This window comes from Acromyrmex echinatior, chromosome 14 (genome assembly GCF_024713525.1).
Source record: "Acromyrmex echinatior isolate Ae372 chromosome 14, ASM2471352v2, whole genome shotgun sequence".
NCBI lineage: Eukaryota > Metazoa > Arthropoda > Insecta > Hymenoptera > Formicidae > Acromyrmex > Acromyrmex echinatior.
Genome location: NC_141865.1, coordinates 4,864,548 through 4,881,254, shown reverse-complemented (window position 1 = coordinate 4,881,254; position 16,707 = coordinate 4,864,548). Strand labels below are relative to the sequence as shown.

Genomic DNA, 16,707 nt, shown 5'->3' with positions numbered 1-16,707 from the left:
CACCATGCGACTCTTCGTTTCGATTTACGACTGATTACACCGCAATTATTTTCCTAGAGAGAGTCCTATTGACGAATCGATCGATATCACATTGAGTGTTGACGTGACGATGACGTCATCATTACACAAATTTTAATGGTGTAAAATAAAATATTACATTAGCAAAGAAAATTTTTTTCTCAATTTCTTTGCCTCTCAATTTGGTTCTGAGAGTATTTTAGCGATCATTTGTATGTAAGGTACGGAAACTTTTTTTCGTTTGTGTACCGTGTACGCCACCCAATCTCGTTTCTCACATTGATTTTAATGGCAACAGATTTTTAACAACAATAGTACTCGCAGGCTTTCTAGTACTAAAGAATAGTAATTCAGGTGACACGGATTTCGATTCGTATTGTAATAGATAAATCTACACAGCGCTGCTAGGCATATTTTATTTCAACTTATTTTACGAAAATGATTAACTCATCTCCTTATTTAACAATGAGTAGCTTTGAACATAGAGATCTATATTTCTATTGTAATCAAGAGACTAATTCAATTTGTACTTATGAAATATTTTTTTAGGTTTAATTTATTATTAATATCAGTTAAAAAAAGAAAATGTGTATTATAAAGAAATAAATTAATTATTTTAAAAAATGCATGATGTGATTTAAATAATAAATTAATTAAATATATATTAAGAAAGGAAGTAAAATACGAACCAAGTGCATACGAGTATATATTTAATTAATTAATTATTATTATTTTAATTCTCTTAAAATTTATTGCATGACTTATATTTATGTTTAATAATAATCCATTATAATTAATACCAGGAAAAAAGTTCATTTCTATACAGAATATAAATACCTATATAAAATTTAACAAATTTAAATAATATAGAAATTAAAAAAAACCTATTGATAAAAATTTATAGATTATACATTAAGTAGAATTTTAATAATTCAGAATACATGAATTTCGTATTCTGTTTCTGCAAAAGCTTTTTCATTGTAAAAAATTAAACTCATTTCAGAATATTCGCATAGGAGTAAAATTGCACTATCTAACAACTCGATTAACTACAGCAAAGTAAAGACATCTATTAAAAGTAGAATAATATAAATTATCGCCAAATTAAAATTTTTATACTTGTAGCATTTAATAAAAAGAATATTGTAAAGATGTTATTATTTTGAGAATGTTAATAATCATTTTGAAAGTAAATAATAGATTACAATAATAAATTTACTGTTTTATGACAGAATTATTAAAAAATTGATTAATTTTTTACTTTCAATAATTCCTTTCAATTATTATATAATGTCAAAGAAACTGAAAATAGTAAATATGTAACAGATGATATAAACAGATGATATTAATAATCGGATTTAAAATATAATAAATCTAATAGGATAACTCCAGTATATATACGCCACACCTATTAAAAACTTAATTTATTAAGTATTATTTACTATGTATAATATTAGGTGTTGGAATTAATTCGTAGCGTTTTTTAATGAAAGAATGTTATTTATTTCACATGAGCATTAAAAAATACATTAATGAAAGTACTTCCCATCACTTGTAAAACGCTACGAATTAATTCCAACACCTAATATATAGTAAACGAACTATATCAGTAAAAACTTTGTACTGTTTACTACTCTGAAAAAAATATTTGAAATTCGAAATATTTATATTTCGTATTAAAAAATGAACTTTTTTAAACCCTTGCACTTTTGCCGTCTAGCCCCATAGGGATGAGATATCATGGCTCATAGAGGGAGAGGGGGGGGGGGGTATGTATAAAAAATACATACCCCCCTCATAAAAAATTTACAAATAATATAAGTAAGACGTAAGATGACATAAGTTATAAAATGCGTTTATAACTTATTGTGTCATTTTACGTCTTACTTATATTATTTGTAAATTTTTTATGAGGGGGGTATGTATTTTTTATAATACTAATATAATATATTTATAACATAATATATTTATAACATTATATAATTATAACATAATATAACATAATATAATATATTATAATATAACATAATATAATTATAACATAATATATTTATAACATAATATAATTATAACATAAGGATATATAAAGGTATAAGAGTAATTGCGGGAAAATTACCCCCACTTCTTCTATTTTTTCTGACTTCTACGGCGTAAATCCCAGCTCAGTGTATTTGCCGGAGTTATCTTATCTCTCGAATATCTAAATCTAAAATAATCTAAATATTATATAATAAAACCGTATGTTTCATTCATTACAACGTTAATTTTGGGTTAACAATGAACTATTCTCTTTAATCTAGTTGAATAATTTATTGAGCAAAATTGAGAATACAGTTTCGATTGAAACACAGATGGCCATTTTGGTGCTATTCAAATTTCATGAAGAATCACTTATCCCGCGACCTATTGATCGAATCTTCTTCACATTTATGAAGTGTGGCCTTCAAATGTGAATTTATTTAGTCATTCTAATTGGATCTGGTATAATCTCTTAATTTAAACTTATTGATATAATATAATATTAATATATGGAATTTTAATGAAATGTAATTTAATGCCTTGTTAAAATTAAGAGAAGACGAATAAAGCGATAAATAATAATGACTTAAAATTTTCAAATTCTTTTATTAAAATAATTCAGACTTAACATTTCGGAATTAACATTGTCGTCTTATTATGAAACTTATGTACTACGCACGAAAACAATTCAGTTAAATCTTGGATACAACGAAATATTTATTCTTTAGAAATAAAAGGTGTAATATAGAAACTCGTTAATGAATTATTTAACAAATCACGTACGTTTTGCTAAATATTTCTCGTTGGTTGACTTTGTAACGAAAATCTAAATATTAACCTATTAATATTTTAGTTCCCTGACTTTATCTGATTATTTTAAGTCTACAAATTTATTTTAAAATCTTATGAGACAAAATTTAATGGCAGAACCTAGATTTTATATTAAGATTTTTATATTAAAATAATTGAAATATATATATGTAGACCTTTTTTGTAATGATTAAAAAAATATAATATAAATTTAGAACTTTCATTTCAGCAGAATAAATCCTATTTAATTTTTTATTCTTAACAGTTTTAAAATTATGTGACTAATGAAAGTTAACAGTTTTTTTAATAAATCATATTAAGAATAAAGATCATTTTTTATAATCCGTTTTATAATTTTATACAATTTTTTTAAGACATATTTTAAAATTATGATCTTAAAAAAAGAATGAATTTTATTGAAAAAGAATTTATTGAAAAAGTATTCATTACAATTTTCTTGATTTAGTTATTACTATTTCTAGTAATAACTTGATATGCATATACTGTTAAATCTATGGAGTATCAAATTTAACCTAATTATCACTGCTCAATATATCATTATTTTATACTACATAAAATAACGATATATTATAAGAGTAGTAGTGACTTAAATTAGGTAAAATTTGAAACTATGGATTTAATATAGTATATACTTGTATATATAGTGTAGGCACTTCAAATAGTAACTCAATTCCTAATTATTCAAATATAAAACCTAAAATTGTATGATAAAAAAAATGTTTTTTTTCAAGTTTCTTGTTTAGATCACCATTATATAAATTTCAATTTAGCATAAGCTGCAGATATTCTCGGAAATCTTGAAAATAGATACTTAGAAGAAACATGTAAGCAGTAAAAAAGCGAGAAGATCTAAGAAACAATTGTCTTCGCTAGTTTCTTTCTTTACGAAATAAATGTAAAAAAGATAGGCGGATTTAGACAGTCTGGATTTAAACAGCAGACTGCGGCCAAATAAAATAAATATAATTTCCAATCGAATAAAATAGGATTAGGATGAAAAATCCTAGGAAAATTATTACACCAGTTTCTATATAAATCCAGAATTACATTAAATTGATTTTAGCTTAACTTTAATTAATTTTTATGTTTAACTGTGATTTTTTCCAAACGAATTGAATAATTAAACATGATTAGCTTAATGCAAGAATATTTATACAGTCTTTTATAGTTTATTGATTTTTCAAACAGGTCAGAGAGAGAGAAAGAGGAATAGAAATTTTTCTTTTACAATCAAATTCTCATTTTCTACCATTTGCCAATGACACAATCTGATCGATTGCTACAAAAAATGGACGAAGACAATTTAATTAAAATAAAATAAAAGTCAAAGATATGCCAATATTTGAATCTAAAAGTTTATATGCTTTTAATGAAAAGAATTATTTTTAAATCATATATCTCATATGTTATGTCAATATCTAAATTGGCATATAGTTTATAAAAAACTAAATGTATAGATATATAATCTTACACTGAAATATTATTAACCATAAAGATGTAAATGAAATCGAATAAGACATTTTCTTACTTATTGTTAGTTGTGTTCATATATCGATCGATCTAATGTTATTTATTATTGATTTGAAATCTTCTTTTAGTGCATTTATTTGCGTAAATTTTAAACACAAATCATAGAATTTAATATCAAATATTGTGTTAGCAATATTTGATATTAAATTCTATGATTTGTGTTTAAAATTTACACAAATAAATACATTTATAAAATTTATATACATTTACAAGTTATCATTTTTTTTAACAGGTAAATAGTAATAGTTTTAATCTTCTAAAGGCGAATATTGAAAATTTACAACGTTTACTTTAAAATTACATTTGAGATAAATTCGGGATGTATGCATTAAATTAGTTACATTAAAACGTACTAAATATAACGAAAGTGTACCACAGAAAAGCTTCTATGCATGTAGATGTACCTACTTTCTATCGTTAGCAATTCTTTGAAATCACTTTGCAGTATGATTATCTTTAAAGACAGTATTTGCGCATAAGCACCCTTAATGCTACACCGAGTGTATGGTATACGTGAATGCATGCAAATGTCTCACAAATATATGCGATAGTTGCATTTGTATGTACATGCGTACGTACAAGACCGACAGCTAGTAATAGAACACCGCAGGCTGAATGTATTCAGTCGGTGTTACTAGGAATCTGATTTATAGTGTCCTAAGAATATAGCGCCTATTCGATAAGTGGAAGTCACTTTACTCTCGTAGGAATTGTAGAAAGTTATGGGACTCTCCACGCCAGAAAATCGATGTAACGATGGAATTTCAAGGCATGCTTTACTTTCTTTCATCGCGTAGAGAAGACAAAGCTCAGATCGAACGTGCTGAGAAAAGAACTGAACGTGATAACACTTTTAAATGTCGTGATTAAATCATTTATTGTAACAAAGTTATATCGAGCACTTCAAATTAATAAAATTGTCATTAATTTAATCTATCATTACATCAAAATGTAATTGTACATATATACAATTTGTTATATAAATGCATTTTAAATAAAAAGATAACAGAAACATCTGGGAGTTATCTATTTGATAAAATTGAAATTAAATTGGCGTGACAAGTATAAGATATTGGATTGGAACAAAAGTTTGTAGCACTACGAATTTCAAAATTCAAGCAATCATAACTCTCTGTTAAAAGTGAACAAAATTTAAATTTTGAAAAAAAATGTTTAAGCTTAAAATATCTATTTTCGAAAAGTCACTTATGTCTTTTGAGTTTCTTTGAGTTTAATATTTTTTATTAGGTGTTGGAATTAATTCGTAGCGTGTTTTAATGAAAGAATGTTATTTATTTCACATGAGCATTAAAAAATACATTAATGAAAGTACTTCCCATCACTTGTAAAACGCTACGAATTAATTCCAACACCTAATACATATATAGAAAACTACAAACTAAACAAAATTTTCTTCTCACTTCGTGGATCTATTACGTGTCCAAAAAAAACTTACAAAAATTTTTTATTTTCTGTGAATGATTAAAATTTTCTTGATTAAAATTGTTTAAAAATGTGTTTTCTATGATTTTTATAACTTTTATTGAATTATTGTGAATTAAATAAAAGAAATATTTTGTTTGATTGTTCAACATTTTGATTGCTTATATAACTCCATGAAAAATTATCGTATTACAATTAAAAAAAAACAGATTCTTAAAGCTGACACTTTACTCTATCGAATTGAATAATTGTCGAAGTTTTTTTAAAAAAATATAGACATAATATATATAAATGAAATAGCGCTACAAATTTTTGTTTCAACCTTACGCAATACATACACAAAATATATGTATGTACAAACATATATATATATATATATATATATATATATACACATATATAATGGAATCTGTATCTATTATTTAAACCGAAATATATATAGAACAAATATGAACTATCGAGGATACAATTTGCTTACACTGAAGTATATTAGAACAATATATCAGAGCTGTTCATCGATTTGTGTGAATCGAAAGGCTTGAAAACGTCGATATCCTCAAAAAAAAAACGTACGTCTAAAATCCCATAGTCAGGATATCGTTATTTATAGCACCCAAACTCAAAATAACAAATTAAGTTTTAAATGTTGACGTTTTCGATACTTGCGTATCACACATAACTTTAAACAAAACCAATACTTTATTTATATCGTAAATGCAATTTTTTATGAAACTCGGAACACTCTCAGTATTATTTTGAACATCAAAGCAATATAGGTAGTTTTCCGTGGAGCGCTATCTTTGTGCATAATAGCGTATATACAACGTACATTCTTGTTAAGAAATTCCGTCGTAATGAACGTCATTTCATCAAAGGGCTTATATAAAGAATGCATTTATCCGAACAGGAAATAAAAGTCATAAGGAAACGAGCTATTTCGTGCAGACATATATTTTAAGATACTGTCGATGGAAGAAAAAAATGTATAATTTTATATGGTTATTTAACAAATATCATATATATCATAACGCAGATATGAATTATGACAAAATTTTAAGTTCTTACAACATATATATTTAAAGCTAGTGGAAGTAATTATAAAGTAAAACGATCTTCTATATAATTTCTGTATATTATATTTTTCCAGTGCAACCAGCGTTTGTACGTGTCATCGATGAAAATTCCAAAAATACTTTGAGCACTGGCGCCACTTTAGGACCTATAAATGAGGGCTCGACAATATCATTGTACTGTGAGAGTGGAGAAGGCAAACCTGTACCTACGGTTGAGTGGTTTAAAGATGACGAGCTACTCGAAGGTAAGGATTTTCAATTTGCTTACTTTGAAACCGATAGGATCAGATGTATTTATAAGTTCATACATGCTTTTGAATTTTGAAAGAAGACAAGCCAAACTTAATTTAATTAACTTTAACTTTATTTAACTTTCTTTAATAACATTTTCTATAAATATCTTTTTCTATTAAATAATTTAGCCAATTTTTTATTCTTGTAATAATAATAATAATTAATTGCCAAGTAAATACGAGTATATTGAGTAATGAAATTAATGAATTTAAAATACTAATCAGAGTATCGATCATGTAACTTTTTCACTAGGAACATGAAAAATGAAAATTTTTTTTATTAATTTTAATAAAAATTTGCACTTGTCATGTTTCCGTCTTAAGGAAAAAGTTACATAATCATTGCCTGGATAATATAACTATAATCTAATTATGTGAAATGTAATATAACTGAACCAAACGTAATTTTATCTATAAAATGATCTAGAATTTTATCTTATATAATAACCTATAATACAATAATTAGAATGAAATAAATAAATGAATGTGTAATTTTATTTCTATGCTTTAGTGAAATTGCATGTAAATTAAAATTTAAAGGAAGCGTTACTATTGAATCATTATTCAAACGCGGAAAGACAAAGAAGCCTTAGCTTTATTTATTAATCAGCTATCGGATAATCCGTGTTATATCCGATGGTAGCAGGATTTTCTGTTTTTATTATATGATTAATTCTGTGCGCACTTTAAAAGAAATACGAAACATTATTATAATTCTTTATACATATTTCAATATATTTTCTAAATTTATGTTATTTGTTAAAATAATGAATAACAAGAATTTCTTTTTTTCTTTGAACGATATCTATCAAAAAATGTTTTATTTTAGCAACGAACTCGAGGACTGTCACCGATACCGGAATTGGTACTGGCAGTAGTTTACTGGAGATGCAAATTACACGAGAAGAGTTAGGTGCAACATTCACGTGTAAAGTCAACAATATTGCACTCGTGGAACCACTAACAGTTGACATTAATTTAGACATACATGGTGAGTATACAAGAATCTCATTCTCATTCAAGAATAATAAGATATTACAATCTGTTAAGAAAAGCACATCGATTTATATGACATTATTTAAATATCTTTAATATCATAAAAAGTTCTTATGCCTTTTTTATTAACTTACACAACATTTTCTGTACTGTATTTTTAATTGTATTAGAAAACTATCAGCTAAACTAACAGTCTTTCAATTGAATTACTTAATATTCGTCATCACGTAACATTAAAGCGCTCAATGCTAAAGCTTTTCAATATACTCTAATTAAAAAATACACGTTGACCATCACGTGATACATTGATTATGTATATGAATCGATTATTGCATATTTCATCGATATGTAAAATGCTATATGTTTGAATCGCTTACAATTTCGATGTGTGATGTATGTAATTTGCGTATGATAACACAATTCGATAAATGATTACTACAAACTCAATGAGAATATAGTAACAGAATGAATGTGAGTACTTTGACCTAAATTTGCAACAATTCTGCCGAGTATCGTTTATTCATTAAATCAAAACATCGGGTAACATCGGATAAACTCACTGTTGGAGTATGAATATGAATGACATCACGACCAGGATACTATATCAACGGAGTCAAAAGAGAATTTTTGCATGGAGTATACCTACTGTAGAATATGAATGAGCTTAACATTCAATGTCAATTAGAATTTCTTAATAAGATCTGCAGCAAGTTATGTAATATTAAAGAGTAAAAATCTTACTTCATTATATATAGTAAAAAAGAAAATTCCTTTTCTTAATCTCAAAAAGATTTTATTTTTCAAATCTGTATCTAATTAAATTTTTAGATATTTCAGCAAAACTGTTCTTTCCGTAAAAAAAAGTTTGGCTGTTGCAATATGCACAATTTTAAATCTGGATAATCTGAAGACACAAGTAATAAATAATGTAGTAATAAATTTCTAGTACATGCGATAAAAATCGATCGTTATTAATTATTAACAGCTATTGATTGTTAATTGTTTACATAAATTAATAATATTTTAGTAATTGTTAATTAATTCTTTTTACATATTCAACACATAAAGTTTGGATATAATTTGTCGACAATCGATTTTCTATCATAGCTTCTTATTTTCTCCAACATTTTCAATAATATATGTTACATTTGCGGTAAACTGATTCAGCAATGTGTTATATACGCACTAAACTCTATGTGCATATTATGCTTATGTTGACTGTATTATATACTATAAAACAAACCGGCCCACGGCTATTTCCTTTCGGTACAATATAATAACGTAATTAAAGAGCTCTATTCTAAAATTTAATTATTCAACATGAGAATCCTCCGGGCTGAATCCAGAAGATCGGTTCATTTCCAGGGTTGTTTTGTTTAAAAATTTTTTTTAAATAAATGTTTAAAACATGTTTTAAATATCAGATTAAATTAAACATGCTTTTTTTTAAAACAATTTAAAACAAGTATTTTAAACGTTTTTTAAATGTTTTTAATACTATTTTATTACTAGAGGAGAAGGTGATACTTTAGTTACATTTTACATGATAACTTAGTTTACTTGATTAATAATAATAATGATTATTTAAGTTTAAAACTTGGCAATTACATTCATTAAAACATTGTTGAATCGATTCTGGACTCAAAATTATGAAATATTTATTTCTTAGGACACTATTAATAAAAATGTGGGACATTGCATGATGGCGAATCGAAGAGGAACGTGAATGATAATGTGGCCTTTCATAAAAATAGTCTTAAAAAGTTAATTTTGTTTAGAAAACAGTAATTTGGTTACAAAATTAATAAAAAAGTTGAATGTATTGTAGAATATATGCATGTATACAAATGTATATACATACACATGTATACGTATAATACTTTATATACAAGATATTTGGGAAATAATAATAAATCTTTCGCATAGGGGCAGAATGGACAAAACTAAAAAGAAAAATTCTCTACATTTTTCGCAATAGTTAACAAGATATTAATTACTAAAAATTGTCAAATATTGGTCTTCAATAAGTTTTTACTCAAATACTATCAACTTTACAGAACAATTGCAAGAGACAAAAATCATTAATTTTCTTCTCATAAAGTTCTGAGAATTTTTTTATAATTTTTTCACAATTTTTTAATATCGTATTTTCTCATGTTGGTAAAAATGAGAAATGCAGTACTAAACAATTGATAAAAAATTCTGAAAAAATTTGTAGAGTTCTAGTATGAGAAGAAAATAAATAATTCTTTTGCAGTTTTTCTATAAAGTTGATAGTATTTGAGTAAAAAATTATTGAAGATCAATTTTCGACAATTTTTAGCAATTAATATTTGTTAACTATTGCAAAAATTGTAGAAAAATAAAGGAGTTTTCATCTCAATTTAGTCCATTCCTGCGAAAGATTTATCATTAGTTTCCAAATACCCTGCATATAGGCAGCTCGGTACTAAAAATCTATGGTAACGCAAACTATAGATTAATATTAAAACTACAATTAGTTCAAGGAGTAATTATTTTGAAATAAAAGTCTTAAAAAAGAAGCCACGAGTAATTAATACGCATAAAGAACCACATTAGCAAAATGCCATGCTATTGTTAAAATTTGCATAATTTAGAATATACATATATACAGTCAAATAAAATGTTAAATAGTAAATAGTACAAATATACATATATTCATATGATAATATGCTCAAGTTTAAGAAAAATGAGGAAGTAGATGTAATTAAATGCTAAAATGTACCTCAGAAATGTTTCAAAATACTTGAAAGTAAAAATGAGTTATAATAAAATATAATAAATATATGTTTAAAATATAATAAAATATAATAAATATGTATTTAAAATTAATTTTTTTTAAACATAATTTTTTTAACATGATTTTTTTCTAAAGCTGTTTAAAACATATATAAAACATTAAAAACACGTTTTAAATATAAAAAAAACAGAATGTTTTGCTTAAAAAAAAACACATTTTTGGTCAACCCTGGTCATTTCATAGTTCCGCAGGCATTCACTGGCATATCCAGTCGCAAATTTAACCATAAGAAACAGCTGAAGAGAAAAAATGTCCATGCCATGTGCTTTTATATTTTACCGCACAATAATGCAATTCGAACAATCTATGGACGCAGAATTTGGAATTCGCTTTGAGAGGACAGCTCGGTGCTTAAAATCTCTAAAATTCGCACGAAGTGAGTATGCGAGTGCAGAGACATCACGCTTTGAAAAGTCTCTTGTAAAGCGAGAGTACACAAAATCCGATTTCGTACGTGGAAAAGTGGTTTGCATCTCGAATTTGGATTTCTGCTAACAGAACTGCGCGTACAGTCATAAACCATTCCACTATCAAATTTTTAAAACAGAAAACTAGCAGAACATATTTTCAAACTTTGCTACGGAATTTCATATAAAATATAACTGGTATCTCTATCATACTTATATCATATCAGATAAAGTCAATTTTACAAATAGCTATGCAACGTAAACTATAACATAAAACGTAAAATACTTCGTACTTATTATCGCAATAGACAACCTATAATAATTTTTTCATATATTTTATCTAGTTAAAATAATTTGAAAGCGAAAAGTCAATTATATGCAATTTCAGCAGAAACGCAATTTAATATATAAAGTACTTGCATTTTTATTAACATTTAGTATATAAAATACTTGCATTTTTATCAACATCTAGATAAATGAAATTTAATATTGAGATACTTTGTAAAGCGTCAAATTAATATGTATAAATAAAATGAAATATATATTGTGTACATTGTTAATTATTCAACGAGAAAACGCACTTAATATAATTGCACTTAATATAATATACTAAATTATATTGCACATTAATCAAATTATCACAATACGGAACTGTTACTCTAGAATTCAGATCGACAGAGAAACCTTTAATGGAATTCTCTCATTAACCGCTACCTCATGTCAATACATAATTTTAGTAGAAAATTATTCTGTTTCATCGGATATACGGTTTTCATAAATATAAATTTCAAGCGGCTTTAATAAACTGCCTATTGTAATAAACTTCCGTTTAAAATTGCAATACACCGTAAATTATTCAATATTACTAAACAATGTGCTTGATAAATGTGGAACAGAGGAGAGACATTTCTATAATTTAAGGGAAAATATACATCGCTTAAGGTAAGCGAAATGTTTGATGTTCTTTTATTTTTTTTAATAGCACGAGTAGTAATGGGCAAAAATATATATATATGTATATATTCAAAAATTCTTATTTCGTTTCTTTAATATATACATGCATCGTCGCTGCATGAATTCGCCAATTAAAGTACATGCACGCCATTACGGCGGTGCTTGTAATTAAAGCATACCGTATCCGTTAATTGAACTTTATTTAAGCGTGAATCTACTCACGCATATACGAAATTTTGCATGTTGTAAATAATTAAATGTCTATCACTTAGCGTGTGTCAGAAGGGATTTCCACGCGTGCGTGTAAAATCACTGATGAATTATAATACGAAATTAATGTGTTGCATAGGCCATTCTTGTGTTGTAATTAGAAATTTATTAACATTAATCGAATTCCATGCCGCTATATGGTAATATCACTATACCAATAGATACGCGAATACGCTCGGAGTATCGATAACCGCGTTATTAACTGTGAAGTCGAGACTAATTTCCCTCTTACGCAAAGCTTCGATTAATAAGTTATTCTCGCGTTGATCTCTCGTTATATATTGAATTATTTATTTATTAATCACTCAGATAGTTATTATGACAATTATGATGCTATGATATTGCCGGAGAAGAAACTATTTTACGAAATACAGCTTTACCATTTGTACTCTAAGTGTCGTTAGAATTATCGATACATATGTTATTCATAAACCTCTCGCAATAATTACTATCGACAATTATGATTAGATTTAGTTAACATAACTGTTATAATGAGGACAAACACAGGATTCTTCCGATAATTCAAACTCGCTATAATTGTATTATTTGTAAAGCAATGACAATTCTAATTCTCATCAAATAATGAGATTTGCATAATGAATTTCTTCGTAATAAAAAAATGCTAGCATAGGACGAAAAATTATTATACGCTAAAAAAAACAATTACTCGGGAACGTGTTGCGTGTTCTTTCTGATACTCGATAAAAATGTAATTAAAGAGATAAAAACGTAGTTAAAGGAGTTAATAGTATATTATTTAAATAATTACAAAATGCGCTAATATATTAAAAATGCATTTTATCATAAAAGGTCACGATTTTATCGAGATAAAACTTTAAGTTATAGGTCAACTAATCTTATATGCTACACACAATATATAATAAGAATTAATTTTATTTTAATACTTTATTTTAATACAAACACTTTTTTATGTTAGTAAATTTAAAAAAAAATTTGAAGAGATATTTACGAATAATTCACTTCTAACTTCATGAATATTTTTCTTTTTTCGTTGCATATTTGTAATGCTCTTATTCGCTATTGCACGATTCTTCTGCGTTATACGAGATTAAAGAACACGATATCATTCAACGCTTTTGCTAACGCGTCGACATTGTTCATTTTGATCTCGTATCGTGAAAAATTGTCTCTCAGCGTGCGATAAAAACTGGATAGGAAGAATATAAACGGGCTAACGTAAAAAAGGAAAGAAATTTCCGAAGGAAGAAGTAAATAATAGTCGCATCGTTGAATTTCAACATAAAATTCTTCAGCAATTTGATATAGAAAATATAAATAAATTTTCAGTGAGCCGCAGTACCTAACGATCTACGGTGAATTTAAAGCGGAAATGTCGCAAATGCCTGCGGGATACTGTGAAAATCACACGGCCCCCGCAGCTGCTCGTTGAAAGTCGTGGAAGCAAGATGGGAATGACAAGAACTCGCGAGCAAGCACCTGACGGAGTTTTCAGGCGTCGCGCTTCTTACAGGCAAACAAAACCAGGAAATCGCATTGCCATTGGCTACGGACTTAAAAAGTCTCGTAACCAGCTTATCGGGTTGCGAACTTTCAGAAATTTTCGGGCATGAAGGAAATTGGCTGAACGGTGAATTTCCACGAGAATGAAGGTGGAATCTTATTCCCTGTCATGTTAGACGTATCTTGAAAATGACCGTGATTAGAGAGCATTCCTTGAAGATTTTGGAGCTCTCATGAAAGAAGATTCGCAGTCCCGTAAAAATTACTTTTCGCAAAGATTGCGTTTATTTTTTCTACTGCTTTTATGGAAAATCGATATTTAAATTAATTGATGACGTATTATGCATGCATATTCCAAGGGATATAATTTTTATTTAAGAGAATAATTTATAGTTACTAAAGATTATTAAAGTTCTCAGAGAGAAATTTAAGAAATTTTTATACCTTTTAGAATTTGGCTTCCTATTTATCGTTTACCATTTCTTATTATCAAAGGTGATATTTACATGACATTTACATTCAATAACTTAAATTAATTAATTCTAAATTAATAATTCAAGATGATTTTACTTTAATAAGACTCTAAACGAGAGCCTGATTTCCTCGTAAACTTTCGCCGAAACATTAAATCTTCACGCTAAAGATATCCGCGTTACTCTCTTGAAAGCATAGGTGCGATAAAACACGTTCTATAATGCAATCTACTGCCATCCATATGAATTCAAAGTGAATGCCGGCGCGCAGATTTGTTCCAGGATCAAAAGCGTCAGCACATTTTCAACGAAAAAACTATTTACGCAAAGAAAGTGACTTTTTACTCTTTTTTTTTACCATTGCTGTCACCGTTTTTTCTTTCTTTCTCTTTCTTTCTCTCACTTTGTTCGTTTCTCTACATCCGTTGTGCTGTCAGGTAGTGGGAGTGCAATTGAAGGCAAATGCAATTCTCGATATTAGATTCGCCATTCGCTCTCTATCCTGTGCCTTTTCTTCTCGTATTCCTCTTGTATTGAATACCATTCACCGAGTTTGGCCGGTGAATTATCGGCAATGTTTTCTGACTTTGCGAGAAGCATCAACGACCAATCCATTAATACGAAACCACGTATAATAATCGCGCATTCATGATCTTCATGATCTTTAGTTCCACTAACTAAAAAAGTTCCGGTCCGCTGAAGTTTAAAAAATACAACTAAAACTTGTTTTTATTAGATGTAATCGTAAGTCGAAATAATATATCTAATCCTTCCAATATATATATATAAAAAATTTTAAGATATTAAAATCCTTAGAAGAACATTCGTAAACCGCTTAAAATAATGACAGCTTGATTTCTGCACACACATAATTAATTTAATGACTTACAAATTCTATTTAAATATAAAATATTTAATTGGAATAAAAAATTCATAACGTTACAAACGTCAAAATTCAAACAACTATAACTTCGTTAAAAAATAAAAGAAGATATAATTTATATCTAATTTTAAAAAGAGGATTTAAATTTAAAAAAAAGATTTTTAAGCTTATCTCTACTTTTCAAAGGTTACAAAAAAAATTTACAAAAATTTTTAAGCGTGAAAGTTTAAATTTTTTTCTACAAAATTGTTTCTCAAAAATATTATATAAAATATAAATTTTTTATTATTGAATTATCGCAGATTGAAAGGAGCATTTGATTTTGATTGCTCATAATTCTGTTAAAAAACATTGTACCATGATTAAAAATACAGATTTTTTAAGGTGGAACGTTACTCTATTGATATAATTGCGATTTAAAAAAAAACATACAGACATGAGCTAAATGAATTAGCGCTACAAACTTTTGTTCCGACCCAATAATTTGTCACAAGATATTTTGCGAAAGTTTAAAGCAAATTTAATGCGCATATAAAAATCTCCAAGCATACGTAATAGCTGAAGGAAAACTTGATCGTGAGTATCGCGGTGCACAATGATGTATACGTGACGGCTCGGTACCCATTGCGAAATCTATCGGCGCTAATGGATATACCTACATATACAGCATGTGGATATGCATCGTCACCGATTAACGGTTCTATAAGCCATTTTTATCATAAGCTGTGTGTCCCTATAGAAGCTTCCGGATCGATTTAACGATACCAAAATGACAGTTTTCGAATATTCCATTAACCGTGAGTTTCCGGAACAACCGCAGTACCGGAGCAAGCATTGAAAAGTTGTCCATCATACGTGTCTATTGACATTTCTGTCACTGCGATGATTACAAACATTTTAGTCAGATGCTAAATAAATAGTAATTAGCTAAATAATAGCTAGCTATTTATGCTAAATAAATAACAATACTAGTTAAATAATAGAACAATGATTTGCTAAACAACAACTCATATATCTGCGTAGTATCACATTGCTGTTTTTTTATCATGAAGGAAAATTTGTTACATGATTTAATATTAGTAGATAATATCCGTAATTTTGCAAAACTTAACATTTTTTATTATTTTTCTATATCAAATTTATAATGTCAAATTGTACCCAGTAGTTATTAATTATTTTAACAGGTCGCTTCAACTCTTACTGAATATGTCATT

The 16,707-nt window shown here is 27.2% G+C and overlaps 1 protein-coding gene across 15 annotated transcripts in view; it reads left to right on the top strand.

Moving 5' to 3' along the window:
* Window positions 1-16,707, top strand: part of nrm (neuromusculin) — a 174,274-nt gene that overhangs the window by 114,638 nt on the left and 42,929 nt on the right. For all 15 annotated transcript variants that reach the window (XR_015547457.1, XR_015547456.1, XR_015547459.1 and 12 more), the window contains 2 exons: window positions 6,989-7,159; window positions 8,037-8,198. Coding sequence is in view for 10 of the 15 variants with exons in the window: in XM_087413522.1 (XP_087269648.1) it covers window positions 6,989-7,159; window positions 8,037-8,198 (333 nt within the window). In the remaining 5 variants the exon portion in view is untranslated. The remainder of the gene's footprint in view (window positions 1-6,988; window positions 7,160-8,036; window positions 8,199-16,707) is intronic.